The sequence below is a fragment of the Urocitellus parryii genome, chromosome 2 (genome assembly GCF_045843805.1).
Source record: "Urocitellus parryii isolate mUroPar1 chromosome 2, mUroPar1.hap1, whole genome shotgun sequence".
NCBI classification, from domain to species: Eukaryota; Metazoa; Chordata; class Mammalia; order Rodentia; family Sciuridae; genus Urocitellus; species Urocitellus parryii.
This window is the reverse complement of record NC_135532.1, coordinates 91,917,530-91,942,941: the sequence shown is the minus strand read 5'-3', so window position 1 is coordinate 91,942,941 and position 25,412 is coordinate 91,917,530. Positions and strand designations below refer to the sequence as shown.

The 25,412-nt window shown below is 46.5% G+C and overlaps 4 protein-coding genes across 10 annotated transcripts in view; 3 read left to right on the top strand and 1 right to left on the bottom strand.

Annotated features, from left to right (window-relative positions):
* Positions 1 to 12,190, top strand: part of Qrich1 (glutamine rich 1) — a 47,684-nt gene extending 35,494 nt beyond the window's left edge. For all 3 annotated transcript variants that reach the window (XM_026383857.2, XM_026383855.2, XM_026383856.2), the window contains 4 exons: positions 7,913 to 8,021; positions 8,362 to 8,513; positions 8,828 to 8,918; positions 11,239 to 12,190. In XM_026383857.2, the coding sequence (XP_026239642.1) occupies positions 7,913 to 8,021; positions 8,362 to 8,513; positions 8,828 to 8,918; positions 11,239 to 11,431 (545 nt within the window). In that variant the 3' untranslated portion in view covers positions 11,432 to 12,190. The remainder of the gene's footprint in view (positions 1 to 7,912; positions 8,022 to 8,361; positions 8,514 to 8,827; positions 8,919 to 11,238) is intronic.
* Positions 12,191 to 12,445: 255 nt separating this feature from the next.
* Positions 12,446 to 17,502, top strand: Impdh2 (inosine monophosphate dehydrogenase 2). 2 transcript variants are annotated; one of them, XM_026383878.2, is made up of 15 exons: positions 12,446 to 12,642; positions 13,094 to 13,142; positions 13,344 to 13,445; positions 13,530 to 13,604; positions 13,942 to 14,148; positions 14,878 to 14,965; positions 15,043 to 15,242; positions 15,321 to 15,411; positions 15,509 to 15,604; positions 15,863 to 15,934; positions 16,572 to 16,715; positions 16,795 to 16,939; positions 17,029 to 17,172; positions 17,257 to 17,340; positions 17,432 to 17,502. In XM_026383878.2, exons 1-15 carry the CDS (start codon positions 12,545 to 12,547, stop codon positions 17,451 to 17,453), a joined length of 1,617 nt encoding a protein of 538 aa, XP_026239663.1. In that variant the 5' UTR covers positions 12,446 to 12,544; the 3' UTR covers positions 17,454 to 17,502. The 2 variants fall into 2 exon arrangements, with proteins under 2 accessions (XP_026239663.1, XP_026239664.1); XM_026383879.2 differs by lacking the exon at positions 15,863 to 15,934.
* A 621-nt stretch (positions 17,503 to 18,123) lies between these two features.
* Positions 18,124 to 19,731, bottom strand: Ndufaf3 (NADH:ubiquinone oxidoreductase complex assembly factor 3). 2 transcript variants are annotated; one of them, XM_026383880.1, is made up of 5 exons: positions 19,157 to 19,731; positions 18,873 to 19,065; positions 18,638 to 18,704; positions 18,436 to 18,536; positions 18,124 to 18,368 (listed from the first exon to the last, which is right to left on the bottom strand). In XM_026383880.1, exons 1-5 carry the CDS (start codon positions 19,231 to 19,233, stop codon positions 18,252 to 18,254), a joined length of 555 nt encoding a protein of 184 aa, XP_026239665.1. In that variant the 5' UTR covers positions 19,234 to 19,731; the 3' UTR covers positions 18,124 to 18,251. The 2 variants fall into 2 exon arrangements, with proteins under 2 accessions (XP_026239665.1, XP_026239666.1); XM_026383881.1 differs by having other exon boundaries at positions 18,885 to 19,065.
* Positions 19,732 to 21,849: 2,118 nt separating this feature from the next.
* On the top strand, positions 21,850 to 25,364 carry Dalrd3 (DALR anticodon binding domain containing 3). Of its 3 annotated transcripts, none has more exons than XM_026384068.2 (12): positions 21,850 to 22,526; positions 22,607 to 22,902; positions 23,021 to 23,277; positions 23,360 to 23,439; positions 23,521 to 23,649; positions 23,994 to 24,067; positions 24,174 to 24,235; positions 24,334 to 24,416; positions 24,486 to 24,668; positions 24,744 to 24,857; positions 24,956 to 25,024; positions 25,125 to 25,364. In XM_026384068.2, the coding sequence occupies exons 1-12, from the start codon at positions 22,362 to 22,364 to the stop codon at positions 25,242 to 25,244; spliced, it is 1,632 nt and encodes a 543-aa protein (XP_026239853.1). In that variant the 5' UTR covers positions 21,850 to 22,361; the 3' UTR covers positions 25,245 to 25,364. The 3 variants fall into 3 exon arrangements, with proteins under 3 accessions (XP_026239853.1, XP_026239852.1, XP_026239850.1); XM_026384067.2 differs by having other exon boundaries at positions 22,300 to 22,526; positions 24,801 to 24,857; XM_026384065.2 differs by having other exon boundaries at positions 22,301 to 22,526; positions 25,109 to 25,364.
* The last annotated feature ends 48 nt before the right edge of the window (positions 25,365 to 25,412 follow it).

Sequence of the window (25,412 nt, the reverse complement as noted above, 5' to 3'; positions counted from 1 at the left end):
GATGTAGCTCAGAGGTAAAGTGCCTCTGGGTTCAATCCCTAGTACCACACACACACACACACACACACACACACACACACAAAGGACACAAGCGAGAAAGAGAATTGAAAGGGGCTGGGAATAGTGCTGGGAATAGCGCTCAATGGCAGAACACTTACCTATCATGCGAAGGCCCTGGTTTTGATCCCAGCACAACTGCACCCCCTACTCAAAAATTTTAAGAACCATTTCAGCTGTAGAACATAATCTTATAAATAAATATTTATTTATTTATTTTTGAGAAAAAGTTCTATTACTTTGCCAGCAAAGATGGAACAGGGGATGCCTGTCTCAGAGGCTGTAATTCTGGCAATTAAGGGTAACAGGTTTATTTTTTTTATTTTTATTTTTTTAAAGTATATCCCCCCCTTTTTTTTTTAATATATTTTATTTATTTTTTTTTTTAGTTATTGGCAGACACAACATCTTTGTTTGTATGTGGTGCTGAGAATCGAACCCGGGCCGCACGCATGCCAGGCGAGCGCGCTACCGCTTGAGCCACATCCCCAGCCCCAGGTTTATTTTTTAATATTTATTTTTTAGCTGGGCACAATATCTTTATTTTATTTATTTTTATGGGGTGCTGAAGATCAAACCCAGGGCCTCACACATGCTAGGCGAGCACTCTACTACTGAGCCACAACCCCAGCCCAGTAACAGTTTTTATTTTTTTATTTTTATTTTTTTTAAAGAGAGAGTGAGAGAGGAGAGGACAGAGAGAGAGAGAGAGAATTTTTAATATTTATTTTTTAGTTTTCGACGGACACAACATCTTTGTTGGTATGTGGTGCTGAGGATCGAACCCGGGCCGCACGCATGGCAGGCGAGCGCGCTACCGCTTGAGCCACATCCCCAGCCCCCCCAGTAACAGTTTTTAAAGAGGTGAATTAAAGACTACATTTCATATGTTCTACATAGGGAGTTGTGATTTGCTTGTTAATTTGGGAGATAGTCATTTCTTAGATCTTCTGGTGCCATCCCTGAAATCTGAATTACTTCTCTCCTGTGGTGGGTCTATGCTCAAGGACAGATTACTATCTGGGATGGGGAAGAATGGTAATCCTTTCCCTTGCCTCAGATTAGAGAGGGGGAGGGAGAGAGGGAGAAGAAGAAAAAGAAACATGTCTGGTTTAAAAAATAAGTTGCAGTGACAGAGCAGCAAGAACTGTATTCAAAGCACAAAGTAGACCATTTTTACATTTCCCCACTGTCAATTTCTACATTCCATTTCTATGGAAAAATGGGTGTGACATCTCCAAGCTGCTTCCTACTGAGAGAGGGTAAAGTTGTGTGGAATTGACCTGAAGTTCTTGTTCTCTATCAGGTGGGGCATGGATAATTGAGGGTATTTAGCATCAGAGCAACCTAGAGGTCCATGCTGGCATTTGGTGGGTCTGGGCAGGAATCATGTTAGGACAACAGTAAACAAGACAGCAATGCTTTACTTGTTTTGCAAACAGTTAACACGAAAGCAATCAGTATTTCAGCCAGTTTCTGAAAACCATGAAGACAGTAACTCATTAAAACCTTAAGCAAAAGCTTAAGGTGGGATCCAACATGCCATTGATTTGTGAGGAGGCCATTTAAAGCATTTGAGTAGAGTTATTAGAAATATATTCAATATTTAGTTTTTATAATGGTATCCATTTGAGATGTAGTTAAAAGATTTAATTTCATCTTATTTCTGTAAAATAGCTTTCTTATTAGTATTACCTCTATGTTCAGTAGAGGCATCCCTTTAACTGTGTCATTTAGGACTCTACTGGCAAAGTTAGTTAGGCCTTTTGTGTGCCACATTGCATCTTTTAAACTAATCTGAGGAATAAATATCGGGGCTAGATAATACTATCAGTGATAAACAGATCTAAGTTATCTTTGTAGGAAATTAGGAAGACTTGTGGGTCTATCAGATCAGGCTCAAATTGACTCAGAACAAACTTATAACTCTAGAGTACTTTAGTAGTTATTCTTAGGCACTCCCACTCTTCCTTTATAGCCTCCAGCTTTACTTTTGGTAGGGCTGACACAAGTGTACATCTGAAGTTAGATTAAAAAAAATAATAAGTTGTCTTGCCTTTTAAATGTCCACCTATGCTGCGTATGGTACCATGTGCCTGTAATAGCTACTTAAGGAGGCGGGGCAATGAGGATCATGAGTTCACAATACCTTTATTTATTTATTTTTATGTAGTGCTGAGGATTGCTGGACTAAAACCAGCCTCAGCAATTTAGAGAGACCATAAGCAACTCAGCAAGACCGTCTCTAAATAAAATATAAAAAGGACTGGGGGATGTGTTTAGTGATTAAGATCCTCTGGGTTCAATTGCCAGTACCTCCCCCCAAAAAAGTCCACATAAATTGCTCTCCTGCCAGGTGTTTAAGACCAACTTGGGGGCTAGGGTTGTGGCTCAGTGGTAGAGTACTTGTGTTGCACATGTGAAGCACTGGGTAAAAATTTAAAAAAAAAAGACCAACTTGGTCAAAATTGACATCTACTCTTAAGAGGCAGCTGTGATTCCTCAAGGATAGCTCTTGGGAACTTTTGAAAAGCCTATTGGTTCTTCAGCCTTCCTCTACCAGTGTGCCATCTGCCAGGATGGATTGAGTTCTTGCTGACCACACGTAGCTTTCTTTGGAACATGGCCTTTGCCAGTGACCATCCTCTTTGCAGAACGTATACTGGTTGGCTTCTTGTTCTTTAGGGTCCTCTCAATCTGGAGTTGCAGGGCCCTTAGAGGTGTCCTGTTGTTCCCTGGATCCATAATTTTTTAGAGCTGTTTTAGATGTCCAGAAGAATTTTAGAAAACAGTATAGAAACTTTCTCTGTGCGGGCTCACCCTCATATAATTTCCCCTATATTAATAGTGTTACATTAGCGTGGTACATTTGTTAAAATTTGAACTAATATCGATACATTATTATTATCTAAAGTTTATAGTTTATATTAGGGCTTACTCATTGTTGTAGTGCTGTGGGTTTTCATAAATGTCTGAAAGCATGAATCTACTACTATAGTATCAATACAGAATGTTTCCCTGTCTTAAATCCCTTCTCTTGCTGGTTGTGGTCGCACAGGCCTGTAATTCCAGCAGCTCGGGTGCCTAAGCCTAAGGATTGCAGGTTAAATAAAGCCAGCCTCAGCAACTTAGTGAGGCCCTAAGCAGCTCAGTGAGACCCTATCTCTAAATAAAATCTAAAAAAGGGCTGAGAATATGGGTCAGAGGTTAAACACCTCTGGGTTCAAACCTGGTACCCCGCCCCCCCATACACACACCCAAAAAAATAAAATCCCTGTTATCTGCCTGTGCATTCTACCCTGCCTTCCTTCCCTTCCTTGCCCTGAGTCCCTGACAACCAATGATCTTTTTCCTATTGCCAGTTTTGTCTTTTCTAGAATGTCATATATTTGGAATAATTCAATATATAATCTTTTCAGATTTATTTCTTTCAGTTATCAATATGCATTTAAAGTTAGTCTTTTCATGGCTTGATAGTTTATTTTCTTTTTAGCATAGAATATTCCATTGTGTGGACAAACCATAGTTTATCCATTCTTCTGAGAGACATGTTCTCTTTATTTCTTCCAGGTTTTGGCAGTTTTGAATAAAGATGCTATAAACATTTGTGTGCATGTTTTTGGTAAATAATAGTCAAATAAACCAGGTGGGGGTGGTTTGTGTCTGTAATCCCAGGTACTCAGGAGGCAGAGGTAGGAGGATCACAAGTTTGAGGCCAACCTGAGTAATTTAGTGACCCTGTCTCACAATAAAAAATAAAGAGGATTGGGCATGTAGCTCAGTGGCAGAGCACCACTGAGTTCAGTTCCTAGCACTGCCCCCTACATACAAAAATTAATTAAACAGAATGAGAGAATGAGAAACTTAAGAAATAGAATCACACAAGTATGGTAAATTTAACTGACAAAAAGGAGAAAGGCAGTTTAATGGAGAAAGGATAGTGTTTTCAACAAATGGTGCTGGAAACACCCTTTCTTCATTAAACTGCCACTATGCCTGTCCCATTTATTAACTCTTTTTTTTCCAATTTTTTAATTGATTTTATTTTTTTAAATACATGACAGCGGAATGCATTACAATTCTTATTCCATTTATTAACTCTTTTTTTTTTTTAGAGAGAGAGGGAGGGAGGAGAGAAAAAATATTAATATTTATTTTTTAGTTTTCGGTGGACACAACATCTTTGTTTGTATGTGGTGCTGAGGATCGAACCCGGGCCGCATGCATGCCAGGCGAGCGTGCTACCGCTTGAGCCACATCCCCAGCCCCATTTATTAACTCTTGACATTATTTGCTGAGCTTTTCTTCCTATGCTAGTTTGAAGGAAATTCCAGACATTCTATCCATAAATATTTATTTTCAGTTTTTTTGGGGGGGAGGTCAGGGTTGGTTCTTGGCAATTGAATCCAGGACCTCATGCATGCTAGGAAAGAGCTCTACCACTGAACTATACTCAAAACCCTATCTATAAATTTTTTTAATGTGTTAAGAAGTGTTTTTGACATACCACAGGGACACTATCATAATTTTTAAAAACAACTAGAAAGCCAAACATGGTGGCTTACACTAGGAGGCAAGGGCAGGAGGATTACAAGTTGCCTGGGCAATTTAGCAAGATGCTGTCTCAAAATTTTTAAAATAAGCTGGGCATCATGACATACACCTGTAATCCGAGTGGCTCTGAAGGCTGAGGCAGGAGGATTTCAAGGTCCAGACCGGTGAGCAAGGCCCTAAATAAATTAGTGAGACCTTGTCTCAAAATAAAAAATATAAAGGGCTGCGGATGTGGCTCCGTGGTTGAGTGCCCCTGGGTTCAATCCCCAATGCCAAAATAATAAGTAAATGCTAAATAATAAAAAAAAAAAAAATTAAGGCCAGGCATATAAGCTCAGTGGTAGTGTTCTTGGGTTCAGCCCTCAGTACTACACACACACACACACACACACACACACACACAGACTTTGTCACTCCAATTTCTGGATTGCTAGCAGTCCACATTGTGTGGGTGAAGCAGAATAAAGGCTTTAGAAATTTTCTTTATTTGCTTATCAGTTTTCACAGTAATGAGTTAGTTCACCAGCTTTCCCACTTCCCAGTAATGTAAAATTAAGGTTTTTTTAAAGAATCATTGTGAACTCATGCATTTAAATATTTGATAATTTGATATGATTCAATCCACTGCAGTTATTTTTACTGATGTGCAGACTGTTCTATCTTTGGCCAATTGGATTATCTTTAGGTTGGTACCTATATTAATTCTAGTAGTTGTTGATTACTCCCTTCATTTCTTCTCTCTCTGTGTGTGTGTGTGTGTGTGTGTGTGTGTGTGTGTGTGTGTGAACCCAGGGGTGCTGAACCACTGAGGTACATCCCCAGCCTTTTCTTTTTTATTATTTTGAGATAGGGTCTCACCAGTTTGCCCTGACTAGCCTTGAACTTGTGATCCTTCTGCCTTGACCTCATGAATAGCTATGATTACAGGTGTACACTGCCATAGCCAGCAACTTCCTTACTTTCTGATTTGACAGAACATTTCATTTTTCAAACATTTGTTGTTCCATTGTGAAATCCATCAGTTCTCTATGAAACTGGTTGCTTTTAGTGGGATAAGGTATTTCAATACACATTTTGGATGTTAGGGATGCTCATTGCTCCTGCACTGGTCATTGTGTCTGTGCCCTTCAGTAGGCAGAAGTTTTAAAGTTTTAAAAGATAAAATAAAAAGTTTTAAAGATAAAATACATCATTTTTATGCTTGCTGTTGAGAATCAAATCTATAAGGTTTATATAATTTTTTTTACATGTCTCCTTGTTCTTAGCCAGGAATCCTGGTTCTTAGCCATTAAAGTATATTTTATTTATCTATTTGTTTATTTATTTATTGGTACTGGGGATTGAACCCAGGGGCTCTTTATCCTGAGCTACATCCTTATCCCTTTCTAATGCTTTATTTTTGTAAAGGGTCCCTCAGTTGCTGAGGTTGCTGGACTTGAACTTCAAATTGTCCTGCTTCAGCATCCTGAATATAAAATTAATTTTAAAGTTTGTTGTTGGGAATAAAATAATGTTATAGAAATGCCACTAGAGGAGGTATGTGGATGAGTGAAGGAAGAGAAAAATATACCAAGCTGTGGCAGGAGTTACTCCTACGGAAATAGCTTTTCCTGAGAGAAGCTGTGTTGTGTTGCTTATCCTGCATCTTGGATGCTTCAAATATGTCCAAGAGCAAGAAAGTGCTTCCCATTGTTGCTATACCACTAAGTAGCCAAACAGTGGACAAAAACAGCACCGGAGAGAAGTACACACTACATGGTCAAAAGTTCTGCCTGTGGGAAGAATAGACAGTGGACTGTATTGTGCAGAGTCTTCCTTTTCTGCTTCCAGGAAGCGTAACTTTCACTGTCTGGAGAATCCTGAAACCCTGTAGGAAAATGCTGTGTCTGCTGCACACTACTATACCCTCAGTGCACAAACACTTGTAGTTGTTGAATTGAGCAAATGAAGGTAGCTTGATGGTAAAACCCTTAGTTATCTTTCTTTAGTGCAGTCCTGGCTGCCCAGGGTTCTTGTTCATACTGTTGGTGTTTTAGTCAGATTTTTGTAGCTGTGACCAAAAGACCTGAAAGAAATAATTAGAGGAGGTAAAGTTTAGTTAGGGGCTCACAATTTCAGAGTTCTCAGTCCAGAGATGGCTGACTCTATTCCTCTGGGCCTGAGATAAGTCAGAACATCATGGCACAAGTGTGTGGTGGAAAAAAGCACTTGGACTCTGCTGGCTTCTTCCTTGTTGAAGTGGGTGGAAAGAGTTCTCACCACAGAGCAGATAGAGTTCTCACCACAACGAAATATAAAGCCCAAAGCCACAGCTGCAATGACCCACCTCCTCCAGCCATACCCTGCCTGCCTATATTTACCACCCAGTTAATCTCTATCAGGGGATCAATGCACTGATTAGGTTCTCATAGCCCAATCATTTACCTCTAAACTTTTGTTTTTTAGTTTTTTGGGGGTTTTTGTTTGTTCTGTAATTTCTATTTGTTCTTTTTAGTTACACATGACAGTAGAATGTATTTTGACACACACACACACATATATATATATATATATATATAAAATACCCAATTTATTCTACTGTCTTTCTATTTTCCAAATTCCCTTCCCTTTACTTCATTCTAAATTTTCTTACATTGTCTCACACATGAGCTTTTGGGGGACACCACATATCTAAATTGGCCTTAGCCCTGCCTAGCTCTAGATTTGTCAGTGAACCTGGGTCTTAAGAGTTACACCTATCCTTTTAATGAAAACTTGAAATTGCTTAAATATCAGTGTTCTTTTTATCCAGAGAAGTGATGATATGGGCTTTCTTCCTAGAAATGATAGATAATAAGAGGGGTATATATTACCAGGTCTTTGGGCCTTAGACACCTTGAAAATACAATGTAAATTGTCTTTGAGAAGAGAGAGCATGTATGCATGTTTGGTTTATAGTTTTTTGTATTCATGAACCTGAAGGCAATCCTTTTGTCTTATATTAGCCTTGGATTACAGAGGAATTTGTCAAGTAACAGTAATCATGTGAGGTAGTGGTTCTCAATGTGTGATTCCCAGAGCAGCAGCAGTATTGCCTTGGAACTTGTTAGAAATAAATGTTCATTTTGGGTTCCACCTCAGAAACATAGGTTGTGACCCTCTATGTTTTAACAACCTTTCCAAATTATTTTGCTACACCACAGGGAGACTTCTGTTGTTAAGACTTATGTCCCTGTGGTCCATATACCTCACACCTCCCATCCTGTGCCTTTGTGGTACCTCCTTCCATCTATTTGTTTTAGCATTATTCTGTTCCTCCTAGGCTATGTTCTGCCCAGCCATGTGACTGAGGAGATGCTATGGGAATGCAAGCAGCTTGGGGCGCACTCCCCTTCCACCCTATTGACCACCCTCATGTTCTTTAACACCAAGTAAGTTTTCTAGAATGTCCATACTTGGCCTCTGCTGGTTTCTTCCTGGTGAAGTGGGTAGAAACTTTAGGAGGACTTCTGAATTCCTGTGACATTTATGAGAACCTTGAGCTACTGAAAGCCTCCAGCCCCACTTGACTACATTTTTTTGTGGTGACCAGTGAATCTAACAGCCTTTTCAGAACTCTGCTATCTATTTCGATGTGGCTTCTCCACTGTCCACAGTGTTTGGGTATGGGCCTACCCAGATCTGGGAGTGTGGGCTCCTCTGAAATACAGATGGGTGTAGGGTAAATCATGGTGTCTGGCACCCTCTGCCTTGCTTTTGCTTGTGGTTCAGGTACTTCCTGTTGAAGACAGTTGACCAGCACATGAAGCTGGCCTTCTCCAAAGTCTTACGACAGACAAAGAAGAACCCCTCTAATCCCAAGGATAAAAGCACGAGTATCCGGTACCTGAAGGCCCTTGGGATACATCAGACTGGCCAGAAAGGTAGGTAAAGGTGGCACCTTACCCTGTATCTACTGTGCTAGTAATAAATGTGGAGGGTGGTTTTACTGGGTAGGAATTTTCCATTCCTTTTTCCCCAGCCAGAAACTTTTCTCTTAGAAGCAGGGAAGCTCTGGACAAGATAGCCTATTCCCTTCCTAGTTATTTCATGCCTCATTCCTTTCCTCTTCCTACCTAATATTTCCTAGATAGGATGGCTGAATACCTGTGGTTCCTAATCTAGGCCTGAGCTAAGACAGTCCTTATGCCAGGTCTGTGATGGTGGTGGTGGCGGTGGGGGGGGGGGTGTTTTATAGTTACAGATGACATGTATGCAGAACAGACAGAAAATCCAGAGAATCCACTGAGGTGTCCCATCAAGCTCTACGATTTCTACCTCTTCAAATGGTGAGGAGGCTTTATAAATTGGCTAATGTATATGTGTGTGTGTTTGCATGCTTACTTATATGCATATGTTATCAAAGGAAAGAGGCATTCTCTAGCCCCAGAGGAAAATCATTTCCAAAAATCTAAATAAAGAAACAACTATGTGGCTTTCCCAAAGTGGTATGCTTGACATTGATATAAAAAGGGTTCCTGAACCCTAACAGTCTTTTTTTTTTTTTGGTACTGAGGATTGAACCTGGGGGTGCTTAACCACTGAGCCACATCCCCAGCCCTTTTTAATATTTTATTTGGAGACAGGGTCTTGCTGAGTTGTTGAGGCTGTTCCTCCTGCCTCAGCCATCTTTTATGGAGAAGATATGTTACAGAGAGGCCACCTTCATCACAAACTAAATAAGGTCCTGCATCATCCTGGCCCTGGCCTTTTATCATTGCCACTGTCAACTTTGTGGAGACTCCTTCCTTTAACTTTTATTTTTTCTTCCTCCTCCAATTTGGCATGTCATTTTCATAGCAATGCCAGACGATTTTTGTTTGTTTTGGATCTTAGTATCTCACTTAGATTAAAACCTTCAGTGTTTTGTCATTACTTTACAGACTAATCCTTAATAGTGGACAAGGACTCCCCCTTGTTAGCCTTATGTTGATACTACTCTGAGCTCTCAATCTACACTAATGCCTTTCCACTTGGGTATTATGCTATATTTTCTGGGGTTTTTTTTTTTTTTTTTAGTTGTGGATGTACACAATACCTTTATTTGTTTATGTGGTGCTGAGGATTGAACCCAGTGCCTCACATGTACTATGTAAGCACTCTGCCACTGAGCTACAACCCTGGACCTCTTTTCTGTTGTTGTTTTTTTAAATATTTTTTTAGTTGTACACAGACACAGTACCTTTATTTTATGTATTTTAGTTTTCAGTGGATATTTATTTATATATGGTGTGAGAATCGAACCCAGTGCCTCACACATGGTAGGCAAGCCCTCTCCTACTGAGCTACAACCCCAGCCCTATTTATTTATTTATTTACTTATTTATTAAATATTTATTTTTTGATTGTAGTTGGACACAATACTTTTATTTTATTTATTTATTTTTATGTGGTGCTGAGGATGAACCCAGCGCCTCACATGTGCTAGGCGAGCACTCTAACACTGAGCCACAATCCCAGCCCCTGTATTTATTTTTTTGTAATGCTGAGGATGGAACCCAGTCCCTCACATGTACTAGGCACTGAGCCACAACCCAGTCCCTCTTTTCCATTCTTAAACATAGCTTTTTCAAGGAACAATTTCCAAATTCCCTACCTGTTCCATCTGTTTTCTCTGTAGCACTTAACTACTGGTACCATTTTTTGTGTATTTGTGTAATTTTTTGTATGTATTTTTTAATTGTTGTTGCCCTTCTTATCTATAACCTCCATGAGGTAGGGATTACTATCTTTACTCATTTCTTTTTTTCTTTCTTCTTTCTTTTTTTTAAGAGAGAAAATTTTTTAATATTTATTTTTTAGTTTTCATCGGACACAAGATCTTTATTTTATTTTTATATAGTGCTGGATCGAACCCAGCGCCCCACGCATGCCAGGCGAGCACGCTACCGCTTGAGCCACATCCACAGCCCCTCTACTTATTTCTTTAACATTGCATCTTTTGCATACCTGGCATACAGTAGCCTTTTAGTAAACCTTGAATGGATGAATAAATGTTAGAGGATGGTGTGTGCTGAGTATGTATGAATGTAGTACCACAGAGTGGGTGATTAAGGTAAGTGCCCCAGCATGGTGACTACTGTTACTTTGTAGATAACAATGTGAGCCATGTATGATGGCACATATCTATAATCCCAGCAACTTTGAAAAAAGTCCTGTTTCAAAATAAAATTTTTATGGCTGGGGATGTGGTTCAGTTGTAAAGCACCTCTGGGTTCAATCCCCAGTAAAACCACTCCCTCCTGCCCCTTTCCCCTGGATAAAATGGATACATAACAGTGTGAGCCAACACTTGGAGATAGATTATCTGAGCAGTGAGGTTGGCTCCAAGTGGAAAATAGATGGACTCAGTACATCTGTGATTGATCATGGCTGGCTTTTGTAAAGGTGGGTCAGAAAGGAGACAACCTGTCACTGGCATTCATAGCAGCCCTCACTAGAAGTCTGTAGGTGGTGTTTGATAGATATATTCAGTAACTGTGCTACCTATTAAACATCCAGAGCTGCTGCCTTACCAACTTTTTCAGATTGCCTCTGTCTGGGAAGTTCAGGCTGGGAGGGTTAAAGTTGTAATGGTGTTTACCTAGCTTTTACTGACATGTTCTTTAGCCCCCAGAGTGTAAAAGGCCGGAACGACACCTTTTACCTAACACCTGAGCCAGTGGTGGCCCCCAACAGCCCAATCTGGTATTCGGTCCAGCCTATCAGCAGAGAGCAGATGGGACAAATGCTGACCCGGATCCTGGTGATACGAGAAATTCAGGAGGCCATTGCAGTGGCCAACGCAAGCACCATCCACTGAGATGCCTCAGTCATACTACAAGAAAACCCAGCCAGGAAAAACTGGACAGACTTGCACACTAAAGAAGAGGCCTCCATTTTTTTCTTTTTTCTTTTATCTTGGGTAGTTATGAAGCCTTCCAGGCTACTTCTGTTTAAAATGTAAAAGAAAACTTTGCCCTCTTTCCATCTTCATAGACCTGCGGCAAACTCCTTGGTCCATGGGGGCTCTAGGTTTACTGAGCCAGGTGTCTAGAAAGTTACTGGCTTTTTTTTTTTTTTTTTTTTTTAAGTCTGGGCCCTGGGGGAAGGGCTTGGACTGTTGGGAGAAATGTGGCACCCCCACCACCACCACCACCACGTCCCTTCTTCAAGAAAGATGGAATTAATGATGGATCGACCCTCCAGGGAATCTCCCCAGCTGGCTTTCACTGTGGACTGGCAGACTTCACTAGAGGAGCCACCTTCTCTTCATGTTGACATAAACTTAGCATCTTAATGGAAGAAAAATGAGGGGAACTTCAATTATGATTTACTAAAGACAATTTCTATTTACAACCTCCTTTATGACAAGTGACATTTTAGATGTTAAAGTAAAAACTTTACCATGCCTTTTTTTTTTTTTTTTTTTGGCCTAACATTGAGGCCTTAAACCTGAGGCTCCTGTGCCTGATGGAATTCTTGTAACATACACTTGTGTATCATATAAAGATACCACTCTGTTTCTCTTATGTATTCTTACTCTAGTTGTTTATTAAGAATGACAAGCACGTCTTTTCAATATGCTAGTGAACAATGTGTCTTTATTTGGGGAGGTACCTGGCAGGACAGCAGCAGCTAAGCCTTCCCGGTTCTTGAAACTACCCAAGGTGCTGTGGGAGGGGGTGGGACAGGAAATAGCCCAACTCATTCGGGGGTATGGTTGGTGAATGCTTTTCGCATGCGCCGGTTCCTCCCAATCAGCCCCGCCCCTGCCGCAGGAACGCTGCAGTTCCGCCCGCGCGCTCTGCGCCGTGACGTCAGCAATGCGCGCGGCGCAATGACGGATTCGGCTGGTTTATATTGGCGCCGCCCTGACGGCGGAGGCCTCTGCGGCGCGGTTCTCGGCAACACGCGGTAGTGTTCAGCGCCGGCCATGGCGGACTACCTGATTAGCGGGGGCACATCCTATGTGCCAGACGACGGACTCACAGCACAGCAGCTCTTCAACTGCGGGGACGGCCTCACCTACAAGTGCGGGCCTTGGGGTTTCACCTGGGCCAGTAGAGGGGAGGCAATCTGGTCTAAGAGGCCGGATGAGGGCTTCAATGGAGCCCTCTTCGGTGCGGGCTTGGGGGACAGGATCCGGAAATTACCCACCTGTCACCGGGATTCATTTTGACAGATTCAAAGCGGGGTTGGGTTAGGGGGAGCCATCTCGACAGTACTTAGGATTTCAGGCTTGAGAAGACTCCATTCTCTGAACACGTGGAATTTTGAGGATTTCAGGAGCACTGGTGACAGCTCAGTGGCAGAAAAGGTCCCCAGTTTACCGTCCCCATGCTGTGCTCTGTTTTGCCTGTGACACCTCAGTTCAGTTAGTGCCTCTCTTTGCTCTTATTCCTTGTGGGTTGATGTGTGGAGTTGATGTCTCATGGTACCATAACTCAGAGCCCTGCTCCCAATTCACTCCCCTCCTCTGCAGCGATTTTCTCATTCTCCCTGGGTACATCGACTTCACTGCAGACCAGGTGGTGAGTATGACCAGGAACTGGGTTCTGAACATAAAGGTGCTGCTGTTGCCTGGTCTCTGGGCTACCTTACTAGATTGGGTTTTGGGGGTGGATTCTATGGAATTGTCAGCATGCAAGTCAGATCCCATTTTGCAGGGTTTCTGATACCTCCCTGTAGTGTAAGAGGTACTTGGCCACACTAGTGGTCCTTTGTCTCCTCAGGACCTGACCTCTGCCCTGACCAAGAAGATCACTCTGAAGACCCCACTGGTTTCCTCACCCATGGACACAGTTACAGAGGCTGGGATGGCCATTGCAATGGCGGTGAGCCTCATGGGGTTATGGGAGAAGGCAGGGACACCATCTCCCTAAGAAACATGCAATGGTGTCTCTCTGTTTATCCTCAAGCTTACTGGCGGCATTGGTTTCATCCACCACAACTGTACACCTGAATTCCAGGCTAATGAAGTTCGGAAAGTGAAGGTCAGAAGGGCAGGGACTGTGGTGAAGAACTCTGGGAATTGCACTGAGGTGCAGTGGGGTGGGAGTAGGAGGTTTGTTCTGCTAAATTAGGATCCTTTCTTCCCATTGTGGGGTTCAATTACTGAGGAGAAGGGCCTGATATCCAGTTTCTTAAGCCATTAGAAGAGCACCAGGTGCACAGTGTCTCCAGCCCACCCATGTTTCTTGTTAGAGGAATTGATTTGACTTGATCCTATAGCACTACCAAAAGGGTAGTTTAGGCATAGACCCTGTGCCTAAACCAACAGTTTGATAAAAAGTGATCAGATACAATGCCTTTTCTTACCATTCCCTCCAGAAATATGAGCAGGGATTCATCACAGACCCTGTGGTCCTCAGCCCCACGGATCGCGTCCGGGATGTTTTTGAGGCCAAGGCTCGGCATGGCTTTTGCGGTATACCCATTACGGATACAGGCCGGATGGGGAGTCGCTTGGTGGGCATCATCTCCTCAAGGGACATTGATTTTCTCAAGGAGGAGGAGCATGACCTGTTTTTGGAAGAAGTAAGTGTCACCAGCAGAGCACAGCTAAACTCTGGCAGCCTACACTGAAGGAAGCAGGCCTGTTGCCCATATAACATTTCTCTTCTGTTTAGGAAACTGAATACCTAGCCACATTTCTGACTGCTTCATGAGGTTCTTGAATTTCTTTTTTCTTTTTTTTTTTTATTGTTGGTCGTTCAAAATATTACATAGTTCTTAATACATCATATTTCAAAGTTTGATTCAAGTGGGTTATGAACTCCCAATTTTACCCCGTATACAGATTGCTGTATCACATCAATTACCCTTCCATTGATTGACATATTGCCTTTCTCGTGTCTGATGTATTCTGCTGTCTGTCCTATTCTCTACTATCCCCCCTCCCCTCCCAGGTTCTTGAATTTCATCTTCCCCTCTACCAGGGTCTCAAACTTCCAAATTTCCTGTCAGCATTCATGCTTTGCTCTTTGACACCCCCAGGTTGAGTTCAGTGCTCAAGGACCATCAATCAGCCTTTTTCTTCTGGTCCTCTTCATTACTCCTGTGCAATTTTCTACAGTGTAAGAGGCTGCTCTCTATACAGTGTAGTCCTTCCTACTCAGTATACTATGCTGGTGTAGGAACTACCAAGTTTCCTTAAGGAAGTATAGTTTGGGATTAGGTATGTGAATGGTGGTCTTTGGAGCCTCCTCTTATAGTTAGGGCAGGGTCTGAGAGGTCTGGCCTCTCCTCATCACTTCTTCCCTTCAGATCATGACTAAGCGAGAAGACTTGGTGGTAGCTCCTGCAGGTATCACATTGAAGGAAGCAAATGAAATTCTACAGCGCAGCAAGAAGGGTGAGTCCCAGAGGTGGGAAGGGGCATAGACATAATTGATGCTCAGGTACCTGATTTATGTCTTACCCTGACTTCAGGAAAGTTACCCATTGTGAATGAAGATGATGAGCTGGTAGCCATCATTGCCCGGACAGACTTAAAGAAGAACCGGGATTACCCACTAGCCTCCAAAGATGCCAAGAAGCAGCTACTGTGTGGGGCAGCCATTGGCACTCATGAGGATGACAAGTATAGACTGGACTTGCTAGCCCAAGCTGGTGTGGACGTAGTGGTTTTGGTAAGCTAATACATAAAAGGATGGGACAGGACTAACGCCACATCACAGTCTTTACGTGGGACTTCCTTCTTGTCTCAGGACTCTTCCCAGGGAAATTCCATCTTCCAGATCAATATGATCAAGTATATCAAAGAGAAATATACCAATCTCCAAGTCATTGGAGGCAATGGTAAGCCAAGACCGGGCACTGACAAATATGGAGTGGGATAGAGAGCTGGGCTGTCATCTGGACCCTCATATGAGACTTTCCCTCTCCTTTACTGTAGTTGTCACTGCAGCTCAGGCCAAGAACCTCATTGATGCAGGTGTGGATGCCCTGCGGGTGGGCATGGGAAGTGGCTCTATCTGCATCACCCAGGAAGGTAAGGATATTCTTTGGCACAGCCCAGAGACCTTGGCAATGGGTCTCACATGCCCTGGGATCAGGCACTCTTAATGGGAACCACAATGAGTCCTCTAATAGAGGCAACTCTGAGGCCAAATAGGCCTCTTGGATGGGTGACATGCCTGGAAGCAAGAAGAATTCTTGTCATCCCTTCCCTGCCACTTCCCTGCCTAGCCTGGCCTCCTTGCTCCTGCTCTGCACCCTCTCTAAACTCTGGTCTGTTTGTTTTATTTAGCGGCTCCCAAGATCCCTCCAGACATAAAGTCCCACAGCCCCAAATGCCCTTCTACTGTCACGGGCTGCTATAGTAAGTCCGGCCTGGCCCACTGGCCGGCCCAGCTGCCCACTGCCCAGCTGCTTGGTTGATTGTAGCTGTAGCTCCCGGAGTTTGTGGTGCTAATGGGTGGGCAGGGTAAACAGATGTACAGACCATGGTTTGGGGGCTGCTTGAGATCACAGCTCCTTTTTCTTCCTGGGTGCTTACACAGCAGGACCTGCTTCCCTAGGCAGGCTATGCTTTGTCCACATCTTCTGTAGTAGTAGTAGTTCAAGGATCAGCCCTGTAGCCTGCTCTCACGTTACCTGATCTTGCCCCAGGTGTCCAGTATTCAGAGAGGAAAGTCTGGGGTTGACATGGTGCCTCTGGGTACTAACTGCACGGGGACTCCTGTCCCATCTGCCACCAGCTGGGCGGGGCTTTCCCGGCTGCTAAAGACTGCATGTGCCTGAGGCTGCCCTGAACCCTGCACCCACGTACACACACATGCAGGGATGAGGCCAGCACAACTAATTGAACTGTGAAAAGGCAGATGGGACAGCAGCCATCCCAGACATCTCATCAGACCAGTTGCCATCCTGGTACAGATGTAGCTAAGCTCCTGGGTGCTAAGTGTGGCCTCTTGCTTGTTCCCACTAACCCCCACCCCCCATCTGTTCCTCAACAGTGTTGGCCTGTGGGCGGCCCCAAGCAACAGCTGTGTACAAGGTTTCTGAATATGCACGCCGCTTTGGTGTTCCTGTCATTGCTGATGGAGGAATCCAGAATGTGGGCCATATTGCCAAAGCCTTGGCCCTTGGGGCCTCCACAGGTGAGGCTCAGTGCCCCTAGAGCTTGGTGGGACCCCTTCTCACCAGATTCTGCCCTGAGCACTCCACATATGTCCACAGTCATGATGGGTTCCCTCCTGGCTGCTACCACTGAGGCCCCTGGTGAGTACTTCTTCTCCGATGGGATCCGGCTAAAGAAATATCGTGGTATGGGCTCTCTTGATGCCATGGACAAGCATCTCAGCAGCCAGAACCGATATTTCAGGTGAGACAGTCAGACCAATCACCCTATCCCAACTCTGACAAATCTCATCCCTGCTGTGACCTCACCCATTTCTCTACCTCTTCCTATAGTGAAGCCGACAAAATCAAAGTGGCCCAAGGGGTATCAGGGGCTGTACAGGACAAAGGGTCCATCCATAAATTTGTCCCCTACTTGATTGCCGGCATCCAGCACTCCTGCCAGGATATTGGTGCCAAGAGTTTGACTCAAGTCCGGTGAGCTTGGGTACCTGAGACATGGGCAGAAGGACTGTTTAGTGAGTCAGCTACTGCCTACATCTGATCCCTGTCCCTCTTTAGAGCCATGATGTACTCTGGGGAACTTAAGTTTGAGAAGAGAACATCCTCAGCTCAGGTGGAAGGTGGTGTCCACAGTCTCCATTCGTAAGTAACCCCTATCCTTAGCTGAGAGCATCTTCCATGCCTCATACCTCTTTCATCTTGTCCTAAACTCACAAGTGATCTCTGCCTACAGGTATGAGAAGCGGCTTTTCTGAAAAGGGATCCAACGTGCCTCCTCAGTTTTTCAATAAAAGTTTGAAAAAGTGTGATGCCTGATCTTTGGGGTCACCAGGCACATGGGAGATCTGCAGGTACAAATAGCAACCTCATTTTGTTCCATGGATAAAAGTGCTCCATGATCCTTCAAAGAGGGTAGTTCCAGTTTAAAAACTTCTTCCTGGGGGCTAAGGTTGTTAACTCAGTGGTAGAGCACTTGCCTTGCACATGTGAGGCACTGGGTTCCTAAAAACAAATGTATTGTGTATATCTGACTTAAAAAAAATACATAAATTTCATAGGGGGATGTTCTCAAATCAATTCACACTGAGAATCTTAACTCTGCTCTTGAGGGAGTTGGGGGTGTCACATTATAGTCTGGAATGGGTGTATACAAAGCCTCCTGCTAGCCTAAAGCTTGGCTGCATGGGACTAGTTCAAGACTTGGACGTGTACTCCCTAATATGAATCTTTAAAAGGATCCTGGAGAAACTCATATAAATGTCCATAAGATCTGAAACAAAACTTCTGCCTCCTGGCCTCTGAAGTGAAGAACAGGAAATCAGGAATAGTCTAGATAAAATAGTGACCCTTTGCTTTCTCCTCACCTCCACCAGTGGCCCACTGACCCAGCAACCCCTGGCCAGCAACACACCTGATACAAAATGGGAGAATTGTATAAATTATATTCCTGTCAAGCATGAAAAGTGTTTAGTGCCAATGGAGAGGACAGTGAAAACAATGGGAACATCTGCACTTTATAAAGTGTCCCTCCTGAACAGCTGATCACTTCCTGTTCATTCTGCATCTTGGCTCATATATGTGAGTGAAGTCTCTCCAGGTGGGGGGATGAGAACAGCTCCTGTCATTCGGCCTTCATGACACAGGAAGTTGAAGGTGGCACAGGCACTGGGCTGCAAAGATAAGTCGTTAGTTTCCTTGGGGTTAGGCCTGAGCTCCCACAGCATTTCCAAGACTTACAGTGTCTTGCACTTCCAGAGCGATGCCCCGCTGCCTAATGGCTTGCAGCACCTTAGAGTGTAGCCGCTCAGTCCTGTTTCCAGTACCCACCACAACAATCTCTAGGGAAGTGAGAGATGGCTATTTTACAATCAGGTCTGTTGAGAGGATCGGGTATCCTTTCCGGGCTCAGAGCACCTCAGTCTTCCCCTACCCTTCATACCTATCCTGGGCTCCAGCAACCAGAAGAGGGAGAAGCTTTCTTCTGTGATATTCTGGTGGGATCCCACCTGTATGGGTGGGGGCCAATTCAATACGACAATCAAATCTACCCAAGTTACCTTCTAGCCGCCGCCCTCCAAAGTCTGACTAACAAGGAAAAGCCAAATTTGCCAGGGACACAAGCAGGGAGAAGGACTGTAATTTGGCCTGTTTGCCCACTGCGGGGAAGGGCTCACATTCCACTGTACCACCGAGTGAGGGAGCAGCGCACAAGGACCGAACACTCGATTTCCGTTGATAGTGAAGCCTCGGCTGTTGTAGCTGTCAATGTACATGATGTGCGGGAACTCGCGTTGCAGCAGAGAAATGTGAGTCCGCTGATACAATTCATCATCAGCTAGCGACAGTCGGTGCCCACGCTGTGGAAACCTGCGGAAGCGGCAAGGTCGGGCGCATATCCGGGGCTTTGCGGATCTTGGAGCTGGGGGGCAGAAGGTTGGGGCCGGGGGTCCGGACTTACCACTGCAGCGCAACATGTAGGAAGCGCGGCACGGGTCGCGCTCTGTAGAGGTAGCGGAGCGAGAAAGCGGTGGCCATGGCTGCTCTGAGAGTAGCGAGTCCTCCGCAGGAATAGTGAGAAGGTAGCGGAGCCTGACCTAGTGCAGCTACAGCGCCCCATGCGTACGGGAGGGGACTGCGCAATTAGGCCGGCCCAGCAGGCAATTTTAACTCTCAAGAGCTCGCGTTCCAGGCGCCGCTCGGGTGACGGCACCTGCCGCCAGCCCCTCCCCGTTTCTCCGCCCAAAGTCCCTAGGGAGTGGACACCTGGTCCCGTCGCCGTCCTCCGGGCATTGCCTGGGCCGCAGTCTCGGCCTGGCCCCGAGGCTCTCAGGCATTCTGCAGGGCTCCCGGGACCAGGGGCGGAGCGACCAAGCACCTGGTCCTCTGCTGCACACCTGGCCAGGGTGTGGTGCCAGCCTCCAAGCACCTAATCCCAGGCTTTTCGGTGTCGGGCTTCGTGGGCGGGACGGGTGGCTAAGGTTTCCCTAGCTAGTTTCGGAATCACGGCCCTCACCAACCGTCATTCGCGCGACCGTTGGCTGCACTGCCGCGCGCTGCAGAAGGCGTGGCCGCGCGTGGATTGGCTTCTCGGGAGCGCGAGGGGGCGTGGCCAGGTGGTTTCGCCTTAAAATGGCTTCAAGCCTGAGGACAGCCAGAGCCAGCGGAAGGGCACGCCACGGCAGGACTAATGTAGCTGTTCAGGTGGGACTAACTGGGCCGAACCGGACCAGATGTGAACTACACAGCACCTGGAACATCATCCCGCCCTCCTTCACTCTGCTCGCGCGTTCCGGTTTCCCTGCCCCCTGTTCTCAGCCAAGTAAAGGGCCTACTGGCGCAAGACTCACGAACGCCCGCGCGGGGTTCGGACATCTCCGCGCGTTGGCTCTGTGGTGGCCTCAGCGAGACATTGTCGCGTTTGCTACCCGCGGGGTCGGGTGGGCAGGAGGTTCAGCGCAGTCTGGCCTGGGGTTGGATTTGCCAGGGCCAGTCCCAACGGCCTTCCAGTTTCCTATGACTACTGTGTGGGCCCATTCGGCCCCTTGTCTGGACGCTGGGAGCGTCAGCGGACAAAGGCCCCCGAGCGCGGGGGTGTCCCCGAAGTGGGCGCGCGCTTTGACTTCCTCTCCGGCCCCCACGGGCGCGCTTTCCTCTTGGCAGATTCCGAAGCTCGCCCCACCACCGTCACCGCACCAGTGGCTCCAGCTTCGTGGGACCCACAGGGCTAATCCTGCCCTGCGGATCTAATCCGGATCGGGACCTGGTCCCAGGGGAGGCGCCCACCTTCCCTCCTATTGTTCTGGGGCCCAGGTGAGCGCCTCATTCTCACTAGACTCGATTACACCACCTACTTCTGCCTAGTCCACACCCTGGGACTGGGGATGGGTGTGGGTTTTGAGCTGATCCCAGTGCGAGTGACCTGGGGGCAGGAGCCCCCCTCCAACGGCTGGACAGCGGGCAACGGAATCCCAAAAGCAGCTGTTGTCTCCAGAGCATTCCAGCTGCGCTTGGATTTCGTTCCCTGCTCTTCTGCCTGAGCAGCGCCCTAGCCCAGATGGAGTGGCCCCTGACCCCCAGGCACACTGACTGTACTGGGCCACTCTGGTCTCCGTCCCTCTCTCAGGTGCGCCCTCAGGCTGCAGATGGCAAGCGTAGACATCGAAGAGCTGGGACTGGTGTCCCTCACTGGAACTCCATGAGAGCTTTGGTGAGGGGAGGACCTGGGTCCGTCGGGTAGGGCTGCAATGGCGGTGAGTCCCACAGGCCGCCCCAGCCCACGGCTTGCTAAAGATAGCCCTTCACTTCCTGGGGAAAAACCACCCCAACCGTCTTCTTGGACTGAGAGTAGCTGAGGTCCTCAGCTTGGCGGTGGGCCCCTGCTAGCAGCTGTCTCCAGGTCTTTCGCCTGTGGCATGGAAAGTGCTTTGGAATGACACGATCACTCCCGTTGAGTGGGCACCCAAGAAGCCATCGGGAATGTCGTGTCCGCCCAGTGCTCTTTCGGAGCCTTCCAACAGGGCCTCATAACCCCAGCTCAGAAAGGGACCTTGCTAACCTTTCCCTCTCCTTAGTATTCCCTCTTTGTCCAACCTCTGGGCATGTCCCCTATTCCAGAGATCATGAGTTAGGTTCAATCGCTATTAGAAGGGCAGCACAGGCTTAAGTTACATTAAAATGAAAACATTTGGAACCCTTTTGGTATACAGAAAAAGAGCTTTCCTGCTCGTATAAAAGCAGGATACTCCTATGACTTGTTTAGTTGAGTCTTCTCATGGTCACATTGTTTATTTATGTATTATTTTAATGCTTACTCTAAGTATTAAAGGTTTGCTAGTGAAGTACACCAGGTTAAAGGAACTGGTAATTCTGGAAACCATGATGGTTCTTTTTTTTTTTTTGTGGAGAGGATATTGGGGACTGAATTCAGGGGCACTTGTCCACTGAACCACATCCCCAGCCCTATTTCATATTTTATTTAGAGACAGGGTCTCACTGAGTTGCTTAGGGCCTCGCCATTGCCAAGGCTGGCTTTGAACTCCTGATTCTCCTGTCTCAGCCTCACGAGCCGCTGTTATTACAGGCGTGTGAATCCGAGCATGGTCCATGATGGTTCTAATTCCTCAGGTGTCAAGAGAAGGAAACGGGCAATTCTATCAGATTGGGCATTTATTGGGAGTAAAGACTACTTGAATCTCAAGAGAAGGCTTGCCAATAACCTGAAACCATAGAACACAGTTCTTTTAAAAATAAGGTTTTTAAAAGTAGGTCGTGAAAGTGTTTAATGTTACAGCCGCATTCCAATGACAACTCGTTTGGTACTTTTCATCACGTTTAAAATGGGGGAAATGAGACATTATTTAAAATGAACGCGAACACACATTTGAGACTGATGACAAGATTTCTTGTCTGCGCCTCCACCCCTCACAAGAATTCTTTTACTGATTGCTAATGCAGAGCAACAATAAAGAACCCTAGGCACTCTCGGGGCCCAGAAGTGCAGGAGGGCCACACGGAGGGAACACTGGGTAGGTAGGTCGAATGCGGCTGACTCGGCTCACTTGAGAGCGCACCTGTCCACTTAACCAGACCTCCACCAGATCCTCCCGGAGCGGTTCGGGGCTCACCCGGAAGTTCCACCTCCGAATATTTTACTTCCGGTCGCCATGGCGACTGGGCGACTTGGGGTCGGGGAGACGCTGGGGGCCCTTAACGCTGCCTTAGGACCTGGAGGTCCGGTGTGGTTTAAGGAGACCCGTGCCCGGCACCTGCGTGTCCGAGACTTCCTGGCACCGAGACAAGCTCTACGGGCGCGCTTCGGGGACGAGCAGGTGTGCGGGAGTCCGGCGGGGATGTAAGGTCGAGGGTTTCAGGGAAGTTGCGGCCTGCTCACAAGCCTGTCTGCTCGTAGGTGCCGGAGCATGTGTTCCATGCGGTCGCTAGTCTGCAGGGTCCCGGTGTGGCCCCGGTGCTGCGCTGCGCGCCGACACCAGCGGGTTTGGTGCTCCAGTTGCAGCGACCTGCAGTCTTTCAGCGTGTCCTCGGCTCAGTTGCCTCCTATGCCAAGCCCACCAGACCTGCCTCGCCCGGACCGCGAGTAGTTCTGCACTGCCCGGCTTTGCGCTGCAGCCCTGACGCACTCCGCCTGAGCCAGCTGCGTGCAGTACTAGTGGCGGATCACCTGGCGCGAACTCTGCGTACTCAAGGGTAAGTGCAGACTTGAGGCTAGAATGGAGAAAGGCGGGATCTTTGGGGATAGCCTCGGAGCGTGGGAAGCGATCTGGGACTCGGTGCCCAGGCTCACGTGACCACCCTCGCTTTGCAGGATGTGTGTGCACCTAGTGCCCGCTGTGCGGGACCCGCACATGCCAACTTTCCTGCAGAAACTGAGGGTTGACTGGCCCACTGCCTCGGCAAGAACGTCTACTGAAACCCTGAAGAGCCGTGTGCTAGCAGAGCTAACCTCTCTGCATGATGGGGAGACACTGCCCCCTGGCGTCTTGGGAAGACTATGCCTGAAGGATCTGGTGGAAGAACAGGGCCACAGGGCTGGCTATGACCCCAGTGTGGACAACTGTCTTGGTAGGACCTGGAGCCTAGCAGAATCAGAAAGGAGGAAGTATCTCTGTCAGTCTCAGTACCTGTTTTATTGTTCTGTTTGCAGTGACTGAGGACCTGCTCTCTGTGCTGGCTGAGCTGCAGGAAGCTGTGCAGCACTGGCCAGAAGACAACTACCAAAGCCTGGTTAGTAACTTCCAGTTCCATAAGCCTCTGGCAAACCAAATATCCTGCATTTTTGCAGTAGCTGTCGTTTTTCTTTATAAGACGGTGGCTCCAGATGCTGGTGTAGACAGCTGCATAGTTGTACATGTGGTGAGCTGTGAGGAGGAGTTCCAACAACAAAAGTTGGACCTACTTTGGTGGAAGTTGGATGACCAGGCTCCACTCAGACAGGTAGGTTAGTGATAATAGACTCCCCCAAACTGAAAGAGGCTCATTAGCTGGTAGATCAAGAAACTGAGACTTGAGCTTGAGCTTGCGGGAGACTAAATGAACAGGCATATGCAATAGTTGCAGAAGCCCTGGAGAAGGTAAAATCTGAAGGCACATCCTAGGAACATTGAATAAAAAAATAAATTGCACCATGTTTTGAGGAACTGGTCTTGAAAAGGAGGCACTGTGCTTGGTGAATACAGGTTGGAGGGAGGATGGAGTAGAGGCACCAGATTTGGGTTCCTTAATGAACTAATGGCTGGAATGCAGTGCCAATTGGGTTGAACCCCTGATGTTTTCTACAGAAGCATCTGGTCTGTGGCCCAGTAAAAGTAGCTGGTGCACCTGGAACTTTGATGACTGCCCCTGAATACTATGAGTAAGTGAAGCTGGAAGAAGGCCAACCCAAGGCAGGGAGATTGAGATTGGGAGGTAGAGATTTTTATTAGGACTGTGCCTATTGGCTCTCTTCTTTCAACATGCAGGTCCCGACATACCCAGGTGTGCAAGGTCTCAGCTCTGAAGCACGGTGGTAGTCTGGCACAAGGTGCACCTGGGAAACCCTAGCTGTGCCCTGGAGTAAGGCCAGGTCATTTGTACCCGTTCCATTTGCAGAGACTGAAATACTAACTTATATTCCCCCAGACCCAGCCTGGATAGAGATCTTTGGGGTTCTCTCTGTGGCTACCATCAAGTTTGAGATGCTAAGCACAGCCCCACAAAGTCAGGTGAGTCTGGACACCTCATAGGACTAAGGCTTGATGTCTACTCTCTGAAACTGTGTCTTCATTCTCTAGCTCCACCTGGCCCTGACTGACAGTAGCATTTCCACAAAGGGCACAAAGAGTGGCACCTTTGTCATGTATAATTGTGCCCGTCTTGCCACACTCTTTGAGGGTTACAAACGCTGTATGGAACAAGGTCTGTACCCCACTTTCCCACCTGTGAGCAGTCTGGACTTCTCGCTGCTACAAGATGAGGTGAGTGCCCTTCTTGAGTATCTGACACAAGCAGTACCCTTGGACTTTGCCTCCCAGCACCCTTGTACCCCACAGGGCGAGTGGTTGCTGCTCTTCAACAGTGTCCTTCCCTTCTCGGATCTGTTGAGTCAGACTGCAGTCCTGACCTGTATATCCCCGGGGCTCCGTGTCACTGCTCACACAGAGATGGTGAGGCACAGAAGACCAGACCAGACATGTCACACTCTATTCTTTATTCTAAGATGGGGCACAAAAAGACATGGGCCAGTAACTATCTCTGTCTCTAGGTATGCAAATTCCTGATACAGCTCAGCATGGATTTCAGCTCATACTATAACCGGATACATGTCCTAGGGGTGAGTACACAGCAAAAGGGAATATGTGGGAAGGGCAGAGGAGTTCAGAGTAAAGGCAAGGGAAGCAAAAAATGAGACCAGCAGGTCCCTTCTCCTCCAGGAGCCTCGGCCACACCTCTTTGGTCAGATGTTTGCCCGCTTGCAGCTTCTGAAAGCCGTGCGTGAGATACTCCATACTGGCCTGGCTATGCTGGGCATCCCTCCATTGAACCACATCTAAAGCCACAGAGGGCCAAGTATATGGGAATGTTTATAAAATTATCAACTGGAAGAAAAATGCGAAACTCCACAGACTTCAGGAGCTTAAAGCCAAAATAAATTGCTTTTGTTACAAGGTTATGTCTACTATGGGGAGTTGGGCATATTCTTGGTCCACCTAGGCAGTACT